At 40.3% G+C, this 16,574-nt stretch overlaps 2 protein-coding genes across 2 annotated transcripts in view; one reads left to right on the forward strand and one right to left on the reverse strand.

Annotated features, from left to right (window-relative positions):
* Positions 1-12,527, reverse strand: part of KIF22 (kinesin family member 22) — a 638,755-nt gene extending 626,228 nt beyond the window's left edge. The window contains exon 1 of the mRNA XM_044086339.1: positions 12,361-12,527. The gene's annotated coding sequence lies outside the window, so the exon portion shown is untranslated. The remainder of the gene's footprint in view (positions 1-12,360) is intronic.
* An 81-nt stretch (positions 12,528-12,608) lies between these two features.
* The window catches only part of PAGR1 (PAXIP1 associated glutamate rich protein 1), a 64,717-nt gene continuing 60,751 nt past the window's right edge, over positions 12,609-16,574 (forward strand). The window contains exons 1-2 of the mRNA XM_044086340.1: positions 12,609-12,868; positions 13,500-13,927. Of these exons, the coding sequence (XP_043942275.1) occupies positions 13,515-13,927 (413 nt within the window). The 5' untranslated portion in view covers positions 12,609-12,868; positions 13,500-13,514. The remainder of the gene's footprint in view (positions 12,869-13,499; positions 13,928-16,574) is intronic.

Genomic DNA, 16,574 nt, shown 5'->3' on the forward strand with positions numbered 1-16,574 from the left:
TCGATGTTCTTATCTGCACTCCAAAATGAGCCCCGGTACTTGAATAGCTGTCAAAATAACTTACTGAAATAAAGTAGAAACTGATTTAATATGGAAGTCACAAGTAATTTCTGAAACTCAAGTGTATGCTTCACAACTGTAGCCACAGGTGGGAGAGTCACACACTAGGCAAAAGATGGATGGAAATGAACCCTGCCCACATGAAGCAGCAGAGCTTTAGTTATAAAAGCAAAGGCAGCTCAAGGGGCGCACACACTAAAAAAGCAGAAGGGGAACAGATGGTAAAAACAGCTGACTTTGACATGGGGGGGTGTGACTTTGCCTTCATATCATTGGGAACTGATGAGTATAGGTTGAAACAAGTCAATGAAATATCAGTGGTTTAAAGACTCCCATCCCCCCAGAAAGCAGGTTCTGGCAAATGCTTGGTAAACAAAGAGATAGGAATATAGGATTCTATATGGGAGGGAAAACTCCTAGCTGGTAACGAAGGAACAAGCAAGGACGATGGGGGGCACTAGAAGTGCCAGCTCTGAGCCATACCAGTGAAATGGCTCCAAATGCAACAAAAGTTTATATCAGGGGTGGGATACTCATAAGGCAGAAAGGGACAGTTTGGAGGAATGCCAATTTGAATTTTGGGGCTCTGCTTGTTCCACAACACTGCATCAACCAGGAATAGTTAAAAGCTCTTGGAATAACCAAATATTTTCAGATATGAAATTAGACTGGTGGCAGGGGATCAAGAAAAACCTCCCAATGTGACATTTAAGAATACAGTATATTTTTGTTAGACTAAAGAGAAAACAGATACGAGTGTACAAGCTGAATTAAACAAAATTTACTAGAAAAATATAGTCCCAGGGTCACCAGAATTCTCAGCTTTTAACTGTACCCACATCAGATTTCTCAACCAAAAAGCTTGTGAGAAAAGCATACAAGATTTACCAGTAAAAAGAAAAATGTTACAAATAGGACTGAAAATAAATTGACCTCAGAAAAAGTTGCTATATGTCAATAGACATGGAAAAAAGCCCAGGACAACTGCAAGGGCTATTCTTGGATGACATCTCAGATTCAGACACAGTGAGCTAGAAGTTAACACCAGTTTTGGTTTGAAGCAGGGTCACAAAATTCATAACACATTTTGTCAACAGAAACATTTGTGGAGAAATGGGTTATAAAGATGGATTTTACAGCTTACTAGGACCAAACAAACAAACATGTGCTGGTATGGGAAAGCATCTCTACCACCAACGTGATAAATCATACATTTATAGTAACAAGAGAAAAATAGCAACTTTTTAGAGTGGTCTTCTAACCAGCATTTCCCTTGCTTGGGCAGGCAGTTTTAAATTTTACTTTCCCCAAATATCTTGCTTCAGTATGGCAACAAAAAAGTGTCTTGCATTATACCGGATATTAATCTAAAGCTACTACGGCACTTAGCACCAGTGTACATGGATGAAATCCTAACTGACCAGAGCTTGACTAGTCCAGAAATAGGAATGGGAAATTAACAGCAGCTGTCAGCTTTGCCATTTACAGTGGACACTCAAGGACTTTGTCTCTTTCGGCTTTTCCCAGTTAGAGGTCGCCACAGCAGAACTCTGGTCCACTAATGATTGGCAGTTGATTTTCATGTACCAGCTTGCCAGGCCTGACGCACAACCTTCAACTAAGGTACGCCCATTCACGCAAGTCTCCATGCAGAAGACACTCTAGCTGAGAATCGAACCGGACAGAGTCTTGCTGTGAGGCGACAACGCTACCACAGCACCACCACCGCGGGTCTTGTCCTAATATTGTTTGGCAGATTAGGTGGGGTCAGTAAACTCTGACCTGTCTGGATCCTCTCCCCTGTAACACTGCAAGAGAGACTCCTTGCCCAGCTCTCAAAGTGACACTGTACAGGGATGAGTCATCTCTGTCTGCAGCCCTACTCCCTTACACTTCCCCCCATCTGCAGGGGCCTCAGTTGGATAAGTCAGGACAGGTGAAAAGCAGAGGGTGGTGTGGAAGGGCTCAGACAGCAGGTGGTCAGACCAGCTACAAAGGGATGGAGTGAAATACTAAAACATCTTGGGGGCAAAAAAAAAAATCAACTCAAAAAAGGATGGTGGATATGTAAAACAAAAAACACTGTCATCTGGTGTTAAACAGCACAAAATATAAGAAGCCTAGCCCACCTTTGATGGGAACTGATGAGCTGTCTCAAGACTTGGACTCACTTTGCATACAAATGTTCCAGTTTTGACTACTCTTTGCTTTACCTCAAGTCTCGAATACCAGCAATAGTTATCCACTTTACACAAATGGAGGATTCGTCTCTGTTGATGAGCAGTCTTATTTCAGCCACCTGCCCTCATGCTCATTCAGGTGAGTTTATAGATTTTAAATTTCCTTTGTTAACCAGGTAAGCAAGCCAGTTCCTAAACCTAGGACCAGTTTCAGTCATAGCAAGGCAAAACACAGTAAAAGTTGTTGCCAATTACTAGCAAGTTGTACTAAATTTTAATACATACACCGACAATTACAGTCTCACAAAGCATTTGTCAATTCCAAAACCGACTTCTGTTCATCATAGAACACATTTTACCTACAAGTTTATATACGTTTTAGCACAAGCAAGTAAAGATACCAAGTTTATATGCACAATATCAATATTACTCAACTCTTGGATTTCACACCTTTAGTACAGACATCAGCCAGTTGCACAAAGTTAGTGGCAACAGAGAAATCAGCTGATGCAGTTATGGTTATCACCATTGGGTAGCAATACAGTACCTCCCAATTCTTCTAAGCTACTGTAACTTATCTGCCAACTACACCAACTGTATAAAAACTGATTAGGAAAACCTAGGAAACTCCCTACTGTCAAGCCTCCTCTGTAGGGCCCACTTCCTGACAAACTACATTTGTTTTATTGTGGGCAAATACACATTTTTTCACCACAGGGTGCAACTATATAGGACTAAGTTGGCTTTCACAAAAACAAATGTGAAACAGCAGACACAAATCTCTGTATCAAAGCATAGCTTTGAATGTTGTAATGAAGTTACTTTCCTGCATTCACTGACCTTCTTACAAGTCCTCCTCATGCCCCCTCCTCTTCTTCCTTGCCCATCTACATTCTTCAGTTTTTCACCATTGTCCACCCATCATTTTAGCCTTCCACCTCCCACCCCTATCTCAAGCCTACTCTTTGGTAGAATTGCACCTTTTATTCTCTACATAAACAACCCAGGAGACTGCAGTAAAAACAACTTCAAATACATACATCCAACTTGTGCTGCAGCACCCCCCCAATCTCCCACACACAATTTATTGCCATCTCCCGACCAAACAGTTTACCATACCCTGTCAAGAAAGTGTTGGGAGGATGTGATTATCCTTACAAAAGGGAATATATACAGCATCAAATTTGTATTACACCAAAATTTACAGAGTAGTTTGTGTACTTTGCTAGACCTCCATATTTTAAAGACATATGCTGCCTGAAAAAGTGCTTTTGTTCAGACATTCCCAAACAACAAATGTGAAAAAAATAGAAGATAATTAAAATATAACAGTGGTCAGAAAACTTTACAACGGAAGCAAGAAACTGCCAAGAGGATCTTGTAAGCCAGAACCTTTCATCACAATAAGAATACAAAACACTGCATCAAGAAACTTTAAGGCAGCTATTAAGCCTAGATTCACATGAGGCTTTGCGCTGCTCTTGCTTCTAACAAGGATAAATCGTTCAGCTATCTTACAAAATTACACTGTTCAGATTTCATCTATGTTGCTACCTCCTTCTAGGTGGAGGTCATGCAAAGTGCAAAGCAAGCCCTCGTTATTCAAACCAAGGTTTATTATACAGACTATGTTCAAACAAATGGCAATGCATTTAGGGCTAGCACTGACCCAAGTAAACTATGAACCCATCTGCCCTAACTAGTCTCATTCATAAATCCATAGAATGCTTCACTGACCTCAAACCAAGCCATTCAGGCTCAACCTGCGGCAATTCGGACTTCTTGGCAGGTTAGGACTCCTCAGTCTTATAAGGAGTTTGGAAAAGGTCAGCATCAGTGGGCAGTCACACTGTTCCCACTGTAACTGGATCTAGCAAAAGCATTCAATATAATGCTACAACACAATGGAATTGTAAATAAAATAGCCTTAAACACAGGGACGTGTGGCAATAGGGACCTCAAACCAAGCCATTCAGGCTCAACCTGCGGCAATTCAGACTTCTTGGCAGGTTAGGACTCCTCAGTCTTATAAGGAGTTTGGAAAAGGTCAGCATCAGTGGGCAGTCGCACTGTTCCCACTGTAACTGGATCTAGCAAAAGCATTCAATATAATGCTACAACACAATGGAATTGTAAACAAAATAGCCTTAAATACAGGGACGTGTGGCAATAGGGACCTCAAACTGGAATATGAAAAGAATGCATGTTGCCAGATCAGTGATGCCACCCAAGTTGAGAGGAACATTCCTCAGTGGTCTGTATTGGACCCCCCCTCAAGTTCTCCATGTGCTTGGTACGAATCCTATCTGAAGGCTTTAAAAAAAGGGATTCTAGTGGCCTTGATAAGTAGTGTTTTTCTATTAAGCAGGCATCCTGGGATATTACTGGTACCCACTGCTACAGTGGGTTACCATGGAGAGTGCACCGAGGATCTACTCCAGAGTGGCATTTTGGGAGCAATGGTTTAGGGCATTTCCTGAAGGGGGGTTAAAATTGGAGAAACCTTTGACCGTTTTACTTGCTATTTATGCCTAACTGGTAAGATGCCACGTATACTGAGCTCATTACAGGAAACTATTTACACTTACTTTGGCACTTTGTATATTACATTTGAAGAAGTCGGACATAGCCAAAGAATTCCTTGTGAATAATAAAACTCTATAGCACTTCCTTGAAGGCTGCAGGCTATTTCCTATACTGCAAAACTTACAATCCCAGCTTAAATAATGGATAAACAAACCAAATGCAGGCTTACAAGAGCACAACATCGAATGGCACCACTTGTCTGTCTTATTGATAAAATTCCATAACCCTTCCCATCGAACAGAAGGATGGTTTCTCCTAGTTTGTAAACACCATGCATCTCAATATCTAAAACTGAACATATACAGTCAGCACACCAAAGGCTGTGCGGATAGGAACACACTTTTTTGCTGTAAACACGTTTGGACATACTTCATGAACCTACTAATGTACTCCAGTGGTCTCTTTTCCTTCTTGGCTATAAAACCTATCAGTCTTTGTGTAAATAAAAAGTAAATTGCCCCTCCATACGATCATATAACTTACTAGCTAGTGGCCTTAGGGTCCTTACAAGCTTAGCCAAGTTCTGCCCTTATTTCAACTATCAGCACAAATTGCCCCTGTCCAAGAGGGACACAGGTAGGGTTGCCACCTTTTCAACTGGCCAAAGTGGGACACTTTTGGTACAAACATTAGATTTTACAGGCAGACATACCCATGGTCAGTACAAAAGGATAGAACTAACTTTTTTGCCGAAATAAAAGCTTATTCTTTTAGCATTTTAGTTGCTTATTCAGTTTCTTATAACATTTGGGTATTTTAGATACAAAATAACTTTTATGCAACTATTACTACAATATAGAACATAATTTTGCCCTAAAATCTCAGGACATTTGCCATTTTTACAATTTTGTCAGGACACAACTGCCAAAAGAGGGACTGTTCCTCGCAAAGTGGGACAGGTGGTAACCCTAGACACAGGTGAACCCTCACCCCCAGTGTGACTTTACAGTTACCCATACAATTATCCAGACTGCATTTGAAGAGGGCCGGGCCAATTAGGTGCTTCGTTTGACATGAAGTGGGAGTCCATTACAAAGGCGTGGTAACCTCTGAGAGACCCATCTGTCCCTCCAGCAAGTTTCATTACGTCACATAGCAGTTTAAAGTCTTTAGAGCAAGTAACCCATGTACCATTTGACTTGCAGATATGCAGCATTTCTGATAAAGCAGAGTCATAGACTACCTTATATGAAAGACATAGATGGCACAAGTAGCCTATATGAAAGAGTAAAGTGACACTGATTTCAGACAGACAATCCACATAGGACAGATGCTGAAGGCACTGGATTGGGAACCTTTGTGGTGTCACCAATTGCTGCATGTGCTTGGAAAGCTACATATTAAGAGGGGCATTGTACTCCATTATTGGCCTGATGAGACAAGAGTACAGAGATGTTACAAGTTCTACTTATCTGGATGCAAATGCCCTTATGAAATGAGCAATATAGAAAGTCCTCCTTTCCACTATGGAGATATGGTGATCAAAGGTTAAGGCTACTGTCAACCTGTGTGCTAGGTCTCTCACCACTGAGTGCGCACTTAAGGTGTTATTGATGTGGTAGTTAGCAGGAACATTGCACTTACCAAAAGGGATGATACTTAAGGCCATGACTTTGGCACCAATCATTTGTGTAAGGCCCTCTTGTAGGATGTCAACACCATTTGGAGATTCTATGACCACTCCCAGTTTGCAGTCATCAGCAAACTGTTAGCAATAGACCTTTAGTTTTACTTTGGAGAAATTGTTTCTAAACAGTAAGGGACCCAGGACTGATCCCTATGGACAGGTTTACTGGTCTGCTGTTCGAGGGGGGATTCACCAGTTTTGACTCTCTGGGTTCTAATCAGTGAGCTAGTTAGCAACCCACCTAATATCAGGGGTTGATACATAGCTGGGTGAGTTTGTCAATGATGCCCGAGCAGGGGCTAGTGTCAAAATCCTTGGCTAAGTCTAGGTAGGCTGTATGCAGATTTACTCTTGTCCAGGGCCTTTGTGACTGTCTCAAAGAAATCCACAGGCATGATCTCCCTTTGACAAATCCAGAGTAGGGTCAAGTGTTTGGAGATTACTTGCATCTTTGTTGAAGTCCATAATTAACTCCATGGCCTTGCAGATAAGGCTAGTCAGGCTAATAGGCATGCAGTTCCCAGGGTGAGTGGAAGCACCACCTTTGTGCAATGGGATAATTTTGGTCATTTTCTATTTAGCTGGGACAAAGCCAGAGCTTAGATTAAGAAAGCCAGAGCTTAGATTAAGAAAGCCAGAGCTTAGATTAAGAAAGCCAGAGCTTAGATTAAGAAAGCCAGAGCTTAGATTAAGAAAGCCAGAGCTTAGATTAAGAAAGCCAGAGCTTAGATTAAGAAAGCCAGAGCTTAGATTAAGAAAGCCAGAGCTTAGATTAAGAAAGCCAGAGCTTAGATTAAGAAAGCCAGAGCTTAGATTAAGAAAGCCAGAGCTTAGATTAAGAAAGCCAGAGCTTAGATTAAGAAAGCCAGAGCTTAGATTAAGAAAGCCAGAGCTTAGATTAAGAAAGCCAGAGCTTAGATTAAGAAAGCCAGAGCTTAGATTAAGAAAGCCAGAGCTTAGATTAAGAAAGCCAGAGCTTAGATTAAGAAAGCCAGAGCTTAGATTAAGAAAGCCAGAGCTTAGATTAAGAAAGCCAGAGCTTAGATTAAGAAAGCCAGAGCTTAGATTAAGAAAGCCAGAGCTTAGATTAAGAAAGCCAGAGCTTAGATTAAGAAAGCCAGAGCTTAGATTAAGAAAGCCAGAGCTTAGATTAAGAAAGCCAGAGCTTAGATTAAGAAAGCCAGAGCTTAGATTAAGAAAGCCAGAGCTTAGATTAAGAAAGCCAGAGCTTAGATTAAGAAAGCCAGAGCTTAGATTAAGAAAGCCAGAGCTTAGATTAAGAAAGCCAGAGCTTAGATTAAGAAAGCCAGAGCTTAGATTAAGAAAGCCAGAGCTTAGATTAAGAAAGCCAGAGCTTAGATTAAGAAAGCCAGAGCTTAGATTAAGAAAGCCAGAGCTTAGATTAAGAAAGCCAGAGCTTAGATTAAGAAAGCCAGAGCTTAGATTAAGAAAGCCAGAGCTTAGATTAAGAAAGCCAGAGCTTAGATTAAGAAAGCCAGAGCTTAGATTAAGAAAGCCAGAGCTTAGATTAAGAAAGCCAGAGCTTAGATTAAGAAAGCCAGAGCTTAGATTAAGAAAGCCAGAGCTTAGATTAAGAAAGCCAGAGCTTAGATTAAGAAAGCCAGAGCTTAGATTAAGAAAGCCAGAGCTTAGATTAAGAAAGCCAGAGCTTAGATTAAGAAAGCCAGAGCTTAGATTAAGAAAGCCAGAGCTTAGATTAAGAAAGCCAGAGCTTAGATTAAGAAAGCCAGAGCTTAGATTAAGAAAGCCAGAGCTTAGATTAAGAAAGCCAGAGCTTAGATTAAGAAAGCCAGAGCTTAGATTAAAAGCCAGCCAGGCTTAGATTAAGAAAGCCAGAGCTTAGATTAAGAAAGCCAGAGCTTAGATTAAGAAAGCCAGAGCTTAGATTAAGAAAGCCAGAGCTTAGATTAAGAAAGCCAGAGCTTAGATTAAGAAAGCCAGAGCTTAGATTAAGAAAGCCAGAGCTTAGATTAAGACTAGAAAAAAAGTACCCAGTGGTGTTACTAATTCTTGTTTGAGCCCATGTAGGACGCAATCTGGGATGTTACCAGGTCCCATAGATAATGTGTTTTGGGCCTTAGAGGACCGTTTAGGACCTGCTCTTTAGACATACAAAGCAGAGGACAGGTGGTAGTTTCACAGAACCTAAATCAGCTAACAGGTTAGCTATGTCCACAGGCTCAGTATACGTGGCATCTTACCAATTAGGCACAAATCTGGGCCTTTTCATTTTAAGTTACAGATGTAACTAAAAAATGCCTTGTAGTGGTCCTTAATTGAGAAAGCTAATCTAGATTCATAGTTGCCTTTGCAGAACTTCACAAGACGTTTTATTTGCTTGTTTAAACTGAGAATCGAGTGTTTCTAGTTTACAGCTTGCTCCCTTTTGCTCTTAGACAGCAATTTATTCCTCTTATTGTAAAGCCTATAAAATAGCAGTTGTCCATCAGGCAGGTCTGCTCCTCTTTGATGAGCTTGTTTTGGTCTCATTAGGTCCGGCCGAGTCAATGCAGTTATACAGGTGTAGAACTCTGCATAGTTGCCAGTTCCATCTGAGAGGGAGGTGCAGTACAGCTATTTATATCATCCCATAAGAGGTTATAATCTGCTCGAAGTTTCTTTTGTTTTAATTTAGTTGCTGCCAGAGGGGTGGGGGGCAGGTGCAACTTCGAACGAGACTGATGTGGTCAGATTTCACTAGGGAACACCTCACAGTGGAGGTGAAACAGTGGTCCCCCATATTATAAGCACCAGATTCAGGATGTTGGCACTCCTTGTGGGGGTGTCAACTAGCTGGTCCAATGTATTGGAGTTAAAGTGGAGGAACCTTTGGGTAAGTGAGTTAGAGCAAGAGTAATTTACCCAGTCAATGGATGGGTAGTTAAAGTGGCCCAAAACCAGGATATTTGGATGTATCTTGAGAGTCAAGTAGATCCAAAAAGGTAAAGTGGGTATTCTGATTCATGGAGAGGGTCCTGTCGCTTCATATAGTTCAGAGAGGCATGTCTCAAGTTATTCACACCAACATGGACTAGATTTTTGGCTTTGTCCAACAATTCCTGAGCAAAGTACAGAACTCTACCCTTATAACATTAAGCATACAACAGCTGGTACAGCATTCTTCACTGAATTAATTCATGTTTGCAAACAACTTGAACATACTTAAACTTGGGATGTCTGACACTTTTACAGATTAGTACTCCATACCTTGTTAGCCACTTTTACAGGTTTCACTTAACATACCTACTTCAACAGTCCTGTAGTTGTTTTTTGGTACTATTCATAAGCATCCTATCTCACTAAACCAAGTTAGTGTTAACTGGTTTGCAGAAGGAATAACCTAGGAGATCCTTATCACAAGCAACACAAACAATACATGCGAGACAGCAGCACCGATTTTAAAAGAAATGGAAATGGTGGCAGAGCTGGTACTCGTCAATCCTTGGACATTAATTCCAGGTGGAAAAAACACATGCATTGGAGTGTAGGCAATAAGACAACATTCTCTACAAATTACACAGTAGAAGGAATCTACAGTCTGTTGCCAAAGTCTCATTTTATTCTCAGAACCTGACACTAACACATACAGAAAATGTGCTTCAGTATTACAGTAAAATGCCACATCTTCCTGTTCTACTCAGGCCACACACAAAAGTGATGTTTACAGTTCAGTGCACTGTAAACATTGAAAACAGAATTGCTGCTCATCTGTAACTTTGGTATTCATTTGCAGTGATTGAGGCATCAATTTTTTAAAAGCAGCTAGCTGTGTAGAATAAAACCAGAGAATGACATATGTACACCAGCTTCAGACAGTTGCCATACAAAGTTGTCAGCTCTTGTTAAGACTTACACTATTTTCTGAACCTGTGTTATATCTTAGTAAACCCAAGACTTAACCACTTGCTACATTGTTCTTTCCAGACCCCTCAGGACCTGGGCATATTCACAAGTCATTAAATCCTCCCTCTTCCTCACAAAGTGTCAATTTAAAGTCAACACGTCATGCACATTCAATCTTCACTCGAGAGATTTTTTGTTTAAACAGGTCATACTAATTGCTTTCTGGCTCTATTTTACCTCACTCTGAGATCATAGCAGCTCCTGCCACCTTCTACCTTAATGCACCAAACAGGATAAACTACCCATGGCACAAAATGACATTGATTACTGCATCTCCATGTTGTCCCTTAAATGCACCTCTAACAATCAAAACATTTTGTCACCCATTTCCAAGCTGATGTAAGGCATCACCTCTCAGATTTCCAGAAAGTCACTTATCTGGCACAATAAAATACAAATCACAATCCTTGATTTTTAGTACAGTGACAAGTACGCCTTCATACTGATGAAAGCCGTTTATACCCCTGATCTGTTATGTACCATATATATGCAACCACACAAACCCAGAGTGCATATGTAGTTTGCAGTCATTGAACAGAGCTGCCAGTGAAACATTAACTGCAATGGAAGGTGAGTAGCCCCGCCAAATCCATCTCTTTTCTACTTACTATAGAAAGAGAACACAAAGCCACTTGCAGATACCTTACAGTGCAAGCTTTCTCAAGTGCAGGAGAAAAGTTTTAAATGTCTCATACTTTCATAATACAACTGACCGAGCACCAAACCGTAATAAAAGGCTTGTCTTCTCGCATCCCAACAAACACAACAAACACAGCAAACCCCCCCCCCCCCCAAGGTCACATTTTATGACGGAAGGAAGCAATGTCCTAATCATTACCCTTCAAAAGTGTAAACAATAATTGCACTACAACTGCACAACACCCCTTGATTGCTACAAGTAATCACTGCCCAGTTTTTGTTATGACACCCCACCCTCATATCTCAAGAATCTTTATATGAAGCCAATATTTCTACCATTGCAAGTAGAAATATGGATACATTAAACACATGACCACACAATACCACCAGGTTTGTAAACAACTTTTTCAAACCAGAGTGGTTGACATACAGCCCAGAACACCAAAGTACAACACACGTAGCTAGTGCTATTCAATTTCCTAGCCGTAAGAAATAAGCTGTATTTAAAGGCAACTGATTATAAATATTACAAATAAAATGCAACTATAATTTCCAAAGATAAAGATGGATTAAAGTATATAGACAAGAACACCGAGTAATATGACAGAACTTAATCACGAAAATAAGACCCGGAGCGCTGTCTGTGGGATAGTGAGCAAAATGAAAGCATAACTACTGCCCACTTCGCTTTAAATACACCACTATAACACAGCTTCTGCTCTAATCATAAAACAGGCAAGGAACAATCAAGATAGCCTGCTGTAACAAATTCGCCAACACTGAAAAGTCAATACGTTTAACAGCCACCCATGGACCATGCCCTGCCAGTGACGTGCTGACCACATCAGTTATAATCATACATTTAAAGTAATTCCCTTCACTCAAAGTATGGACTTTTTGAAGGAGAAAGCCCATTGTGAATAAAGGTTTCATGGACAGTGTCTCCAATGTACTAATTATTTCGACTGGTATACTGCAATGTTTGTTCCATTTATCAGTAGCTTTATTAATTTTCACAGAATGAGCCTTGTTTTAAGTTAGCGAATAAGAGAAACGCAGACACCAAAAGAAAGCAATTAATACATCCTAAGGTTATCATGAAGAAAAACAAAACAAAAAAAAAAACAAATGACAGCACCCAGAATTCCCCACACCATAAACAAAACAGCCATTATACCCGATAGGGCATCAACGGGGCCCAAATAACTGCCTAGTCAGCCTGAAGTGTGCACAACAGCTCAGGCAATCCTCCAACTACTACAGAACGGTTGTACTTACTCAAGATTGCTCAAATGTCTTACTAGCAAACCGCAGGATACAAAGACAATACCAAAATTAGCTTACCGCACAAAGCCAAAAGAGCGATTTCTTAAACCACCCGTTTTTGAGAAAAAAATAAATAACAGAACTAAATATCCAGCCTAAAGCTGAATACACTTCAACTTAAAGAAAATTTGTATTTGTGCACACACTGCCGGACCAATCACAGTTGCAGGAGACGATGACGTCAGACGCTAGCGCACGTAAGAACTTTTACTGTTTATATTATACGGGTTATTCTCTTGATGTATTCTAACTAATGTTTGATGTTACGAAGTACTTTATAAACGTTTTTATACCGAGAAGTTGTTGAGACCATTGTTCGGCTCGTTTATGTCACATGACTATAGAAGGTACACGCACCCTTTGCCCGCAGTGCGCGGATGGTGGCTGACTGGGAACGTTTGTGATTCTTGTTTATGAAAAAAGCAGGCGGGATTTGACATTTCGTGTGTAGAGTGCGGAAAGGAGCTGGATCGCGCTCTGAGTTTGAGTAGCATTGTTGTAGCGTGCGATTTTTAAATGCCTTCAGGTACTACATGGTAGCATCTTTATATTATTTGGGTTTAGATGATGAATATATCTTATATTGGAAATGCATTTCATAGCTGGAACTTGTCCAGAAGTATTCTTTCCACTTTGTGTTTTTATTAGCTGCTTTGTAGTTGCAGCTTATTCTCTACAGACGTTCCTAAAAATATAACGCTGTTTGTGGCTAATGTTATTTGAAACCCCGTCTCTATAAGAATATAGAAAAACAGATCTATAAGTAATAATCTGAAACTGAAAACAGTGGGGCTGATGCTTGTTCATTAAACGGCTTAATTGTCAAAAGAACATCACGTTTGACTACGATTATAGCTTAAGATGCATAATACTTTTTCATGGCTTATAGGTTGCAGACTGGGTTAACCAATTTAATAATTAAATCTCCGCTTCTATGTTGGAAAGCTTCAAAAATTTAACTTTTGCTCATAGTACTCCATATGGACTCCCTGTCATGAGTGCAAGCCTCAAACTGTAGTGGGTGGGTTTAGATTCAGGAAGTGAGCAACTGATTGCATCCCTTTTAGTAGATGGTGCTAATCCAGGGAATGCTATGGTAAAATGGGTTGATTTTAAATAATTGTAATTGGTTGACTGTGTTTATTTTGTAAATTTAGATTGAATGGCCTGCTATGGAGGCAGCAGAAGAAACAGCAGTTGCTGAGGGAATAGAGTCCCTTGCTGTGGAAGAGGAAGAAGAGGAGGAGGAGGAGGAAAGGCATCAGGCAGGAGAAGAGGAAGAAAATGCAGAGGAAGGGAATGTAGAGGAGGAGGAAGAAGAAGAAAATGCTGAAAATGAAGACTGGTGCGTGCCATGCAGTGACGATGAGGTTGAAAACCCTGATGGTTGGATGCCACCCATTAAAGAGATCCAGCGTCTCTATGAACTCATCGCTAGTCAGGGGACTTTGGAGCTTCAGATGGAACCTCCTCACTACCGTTCCCTGACACCTGACCAGGAGTCTGATGAAGACCTGTCTGATGATGACTATGATGATGACTATGGTAATGATGAACCTGAGAACCAGTCTGAGGAAGATGAGAAGTAAGTGTTAACTGTTGTTGGTTCTAAAAAAATAAAAGCCAGATGCTAAGCTTTGACTAATTTGCACTTAAAACTAATTTATTTTCTCATAAGGATATTGGCAGTTAAAAATTTTAGAGCATTCATTGTCATATCTATCTGTTTTGTACAGCATCTTTTTGGTCTTTGCTGTAAAATCCTGCTGCCTGTTTTAAGACTTGATAAAGGCTCTTCATTTTAAATTGCTGACTTCAGCCTTACCCAGATATAGTGGTGGTGTAAAAGTTTTTCTGTAGCCTTTGTTCTCTGCTTTGAACTATCTGTGCCCTTATAACTGCTTTTAGACTTGCTCACAAAGATGAAAGGCATTATTAATTAAACATATTTACTAATCAATTTTAAGAGTTTGGTAATGTCAAAAATAATAATAGTAATAATCTTAAAAATAGCTTTCCATTTTTACAGTCAGTTGAACATGACTGTTTGGAGACATCAGGCAAGTCTAAGCAATTTACAGCGGGCTGTCCCACTTGGCTAACCAAGCAGTACAGTGACCTTTAAAGTATATTAAACACTTTTTAATTTAGTTAAATGTTTTATGTTGTTTATAATTCAGTTTTCAAAATGCTACCTCCAGAAGAACTTGCAGTTTGCATTAGGGCTTTGAGGAAGCCTGCTGTGCATCTGTGACAGGAATTTGAATTAAAAAGTTCATAAAGTATGGGAGTTATAATTTACAGTGGTTATCTTCAAATCTCTATCCTTGTTCAGATGTAATAATTTTAATGTGTAATGGGGGGGGGGCGTAACTGCTTCAGACTTATTTAGTTTTACTGTTTAACCAGGTTAGTCTCTATTAGGCAGAATCTATATGTAGATGGGACCTGAGGAGAAAAACCCCGATAAGACTGCAAAAGAATAATGAAACAGGGAGAATGCAGGTATTTCAAAAAAATGATTATATCATAAGTAAACTGTATCACAAGGATAAACAGGGAACAGATTAACTACTGACATGTTTGCCTGCTAATGTATGTCATTTCTGACAAGCTACACAGCAGTTGTGTGAAACAATCAAGTTTCAGATGCCCCCCCCCCCCCAATTTAAACTGTTGCATGTGAACAGGGACAGGGGTAATAGAAATGTCACTGTGACTTATAAATGCTATACTTCATGAGCATTTTAATTCAAATCCATATCGTAGATGCACAAAATGCTACTTCCAAGCCCAAAATACTACATGATCTGTATGAAAAGCTCATTTGGAATGAGGTTGCAGCAATAGGACCCCCCCCCCTCAAAGTTCCATGACCTAAGTTTATTATATCACATCTTGGTAAAAATTAAATCCATGATTACATACTATTTTTCTGTATGAAAAGCTCATTTGGAATGAGGTTGCAGCAATAGGACCCCCCCCCCTCAAAGTTCCATGACCTCAGTTTATTATATCACATCTTGGTAAAAATTAAATCCATGATTACATACTATTTTTCTTTGTTGTCTGTTGATCTGGAGGACATGCATTTGAACCCTGACTAAATTTTCAGTTTAGTGTTTGGTGTCTCATTTGCTTTTCATCTCCCACCAATTGATCATCAGCCTTGCCCCTATGAGTCTTGGCCTGTTCATTTTGTATCAGTTGACACATGGCCACTGACCAGAGGTACCCATCATGCTGGAATCATTGAATGCTGTTTTCGCTGTTGCTGTGGACTGTCAGCCTTACTATGGCCAACCCATTGACCAGACCATCTGGACTAACTGCCTAAAGGACCCACAAAGGAGGGCCACTATTACCAGTGATTTCGTCACTGCCTCAGTCTCCACCATTGCACTTTTCCCAGTGTTTTACAGGGGTCTCCCTGGAACTTTTCCCAGTGTTTTACAGGGGTCTCCCTGTAAAACTGTCATTGATATGAGGTCAATAATGAGTTGTAGCACCTCCCCAGGTGGCTGACATGAGTGCCCACATCACTATAAGGCCTTACTGTGCCCCCCCCATGCACTTGCTTGCTATCACATATGCACAGTGAGGGCTGCTGATACTGGCTTGACAATACCAAGCTCACTTTCTCAGTCCTGGCTGTTGTCTGTTTTGTGCAAGCCTTTGCATTGATGGTGGTAATCAGTCAACCAGAACCACCCTCTATCCCCCCATGTTGATGTGCTGGCATCTGCCGCTCACTGACATATTTTTGCACAACTGTTTCAGTGCCCAGGCTGCTAATTACACTCTGGTTCATTGAAGCAGTTTTTTTATAGAAGTGTCCATGCAGTAGTGTCTAACTCTGTACAGTACGGCAAATTTCTGATACGTCTGCCTGTTTGCTGGGTGTGCCGGCCATGTCTCAAGCTGTTGTCTGTAGTAACTCCAAAAAGTCTGAAATGGTTTACTAGTTCCATTCTTGTTTTATTGGCCAGGGAGTTAGTGAAAGTGATTTTATGTCTGAGACAGATAAGTGAATAGCATTATTTTATTTAAGAGGAGCTGAGAGTTATTTAGCCCATATTTAATAGAGGAGAATGTTTCTTGGGTTTGCTTTTGTAGGTCTAGTAAGGTTTTTGCAGTTCATAGGAGACTGAGTACTGATTTGTATAGTTGCTAAATGTAGGTCATTGATCAGTATATTAAACATGAGACCTAGAATAGACCATTGTGGAATG

Source organism: Protopterus annectens, chromosome 10.part0 (genome assembly GCF_019279795.1).
Source record: "Protopterus annectens isolate FY-2018-M chromosome 10.part0, PAN1.0, whole genome shotgun sequence".
Classification (NCBI taxonomy): domain Eukaryota; kingdom Metazoa; phylum Chordata; order Ceratodontiformes; family Protopteridae; genus Protopterus; species Protopterus annectens.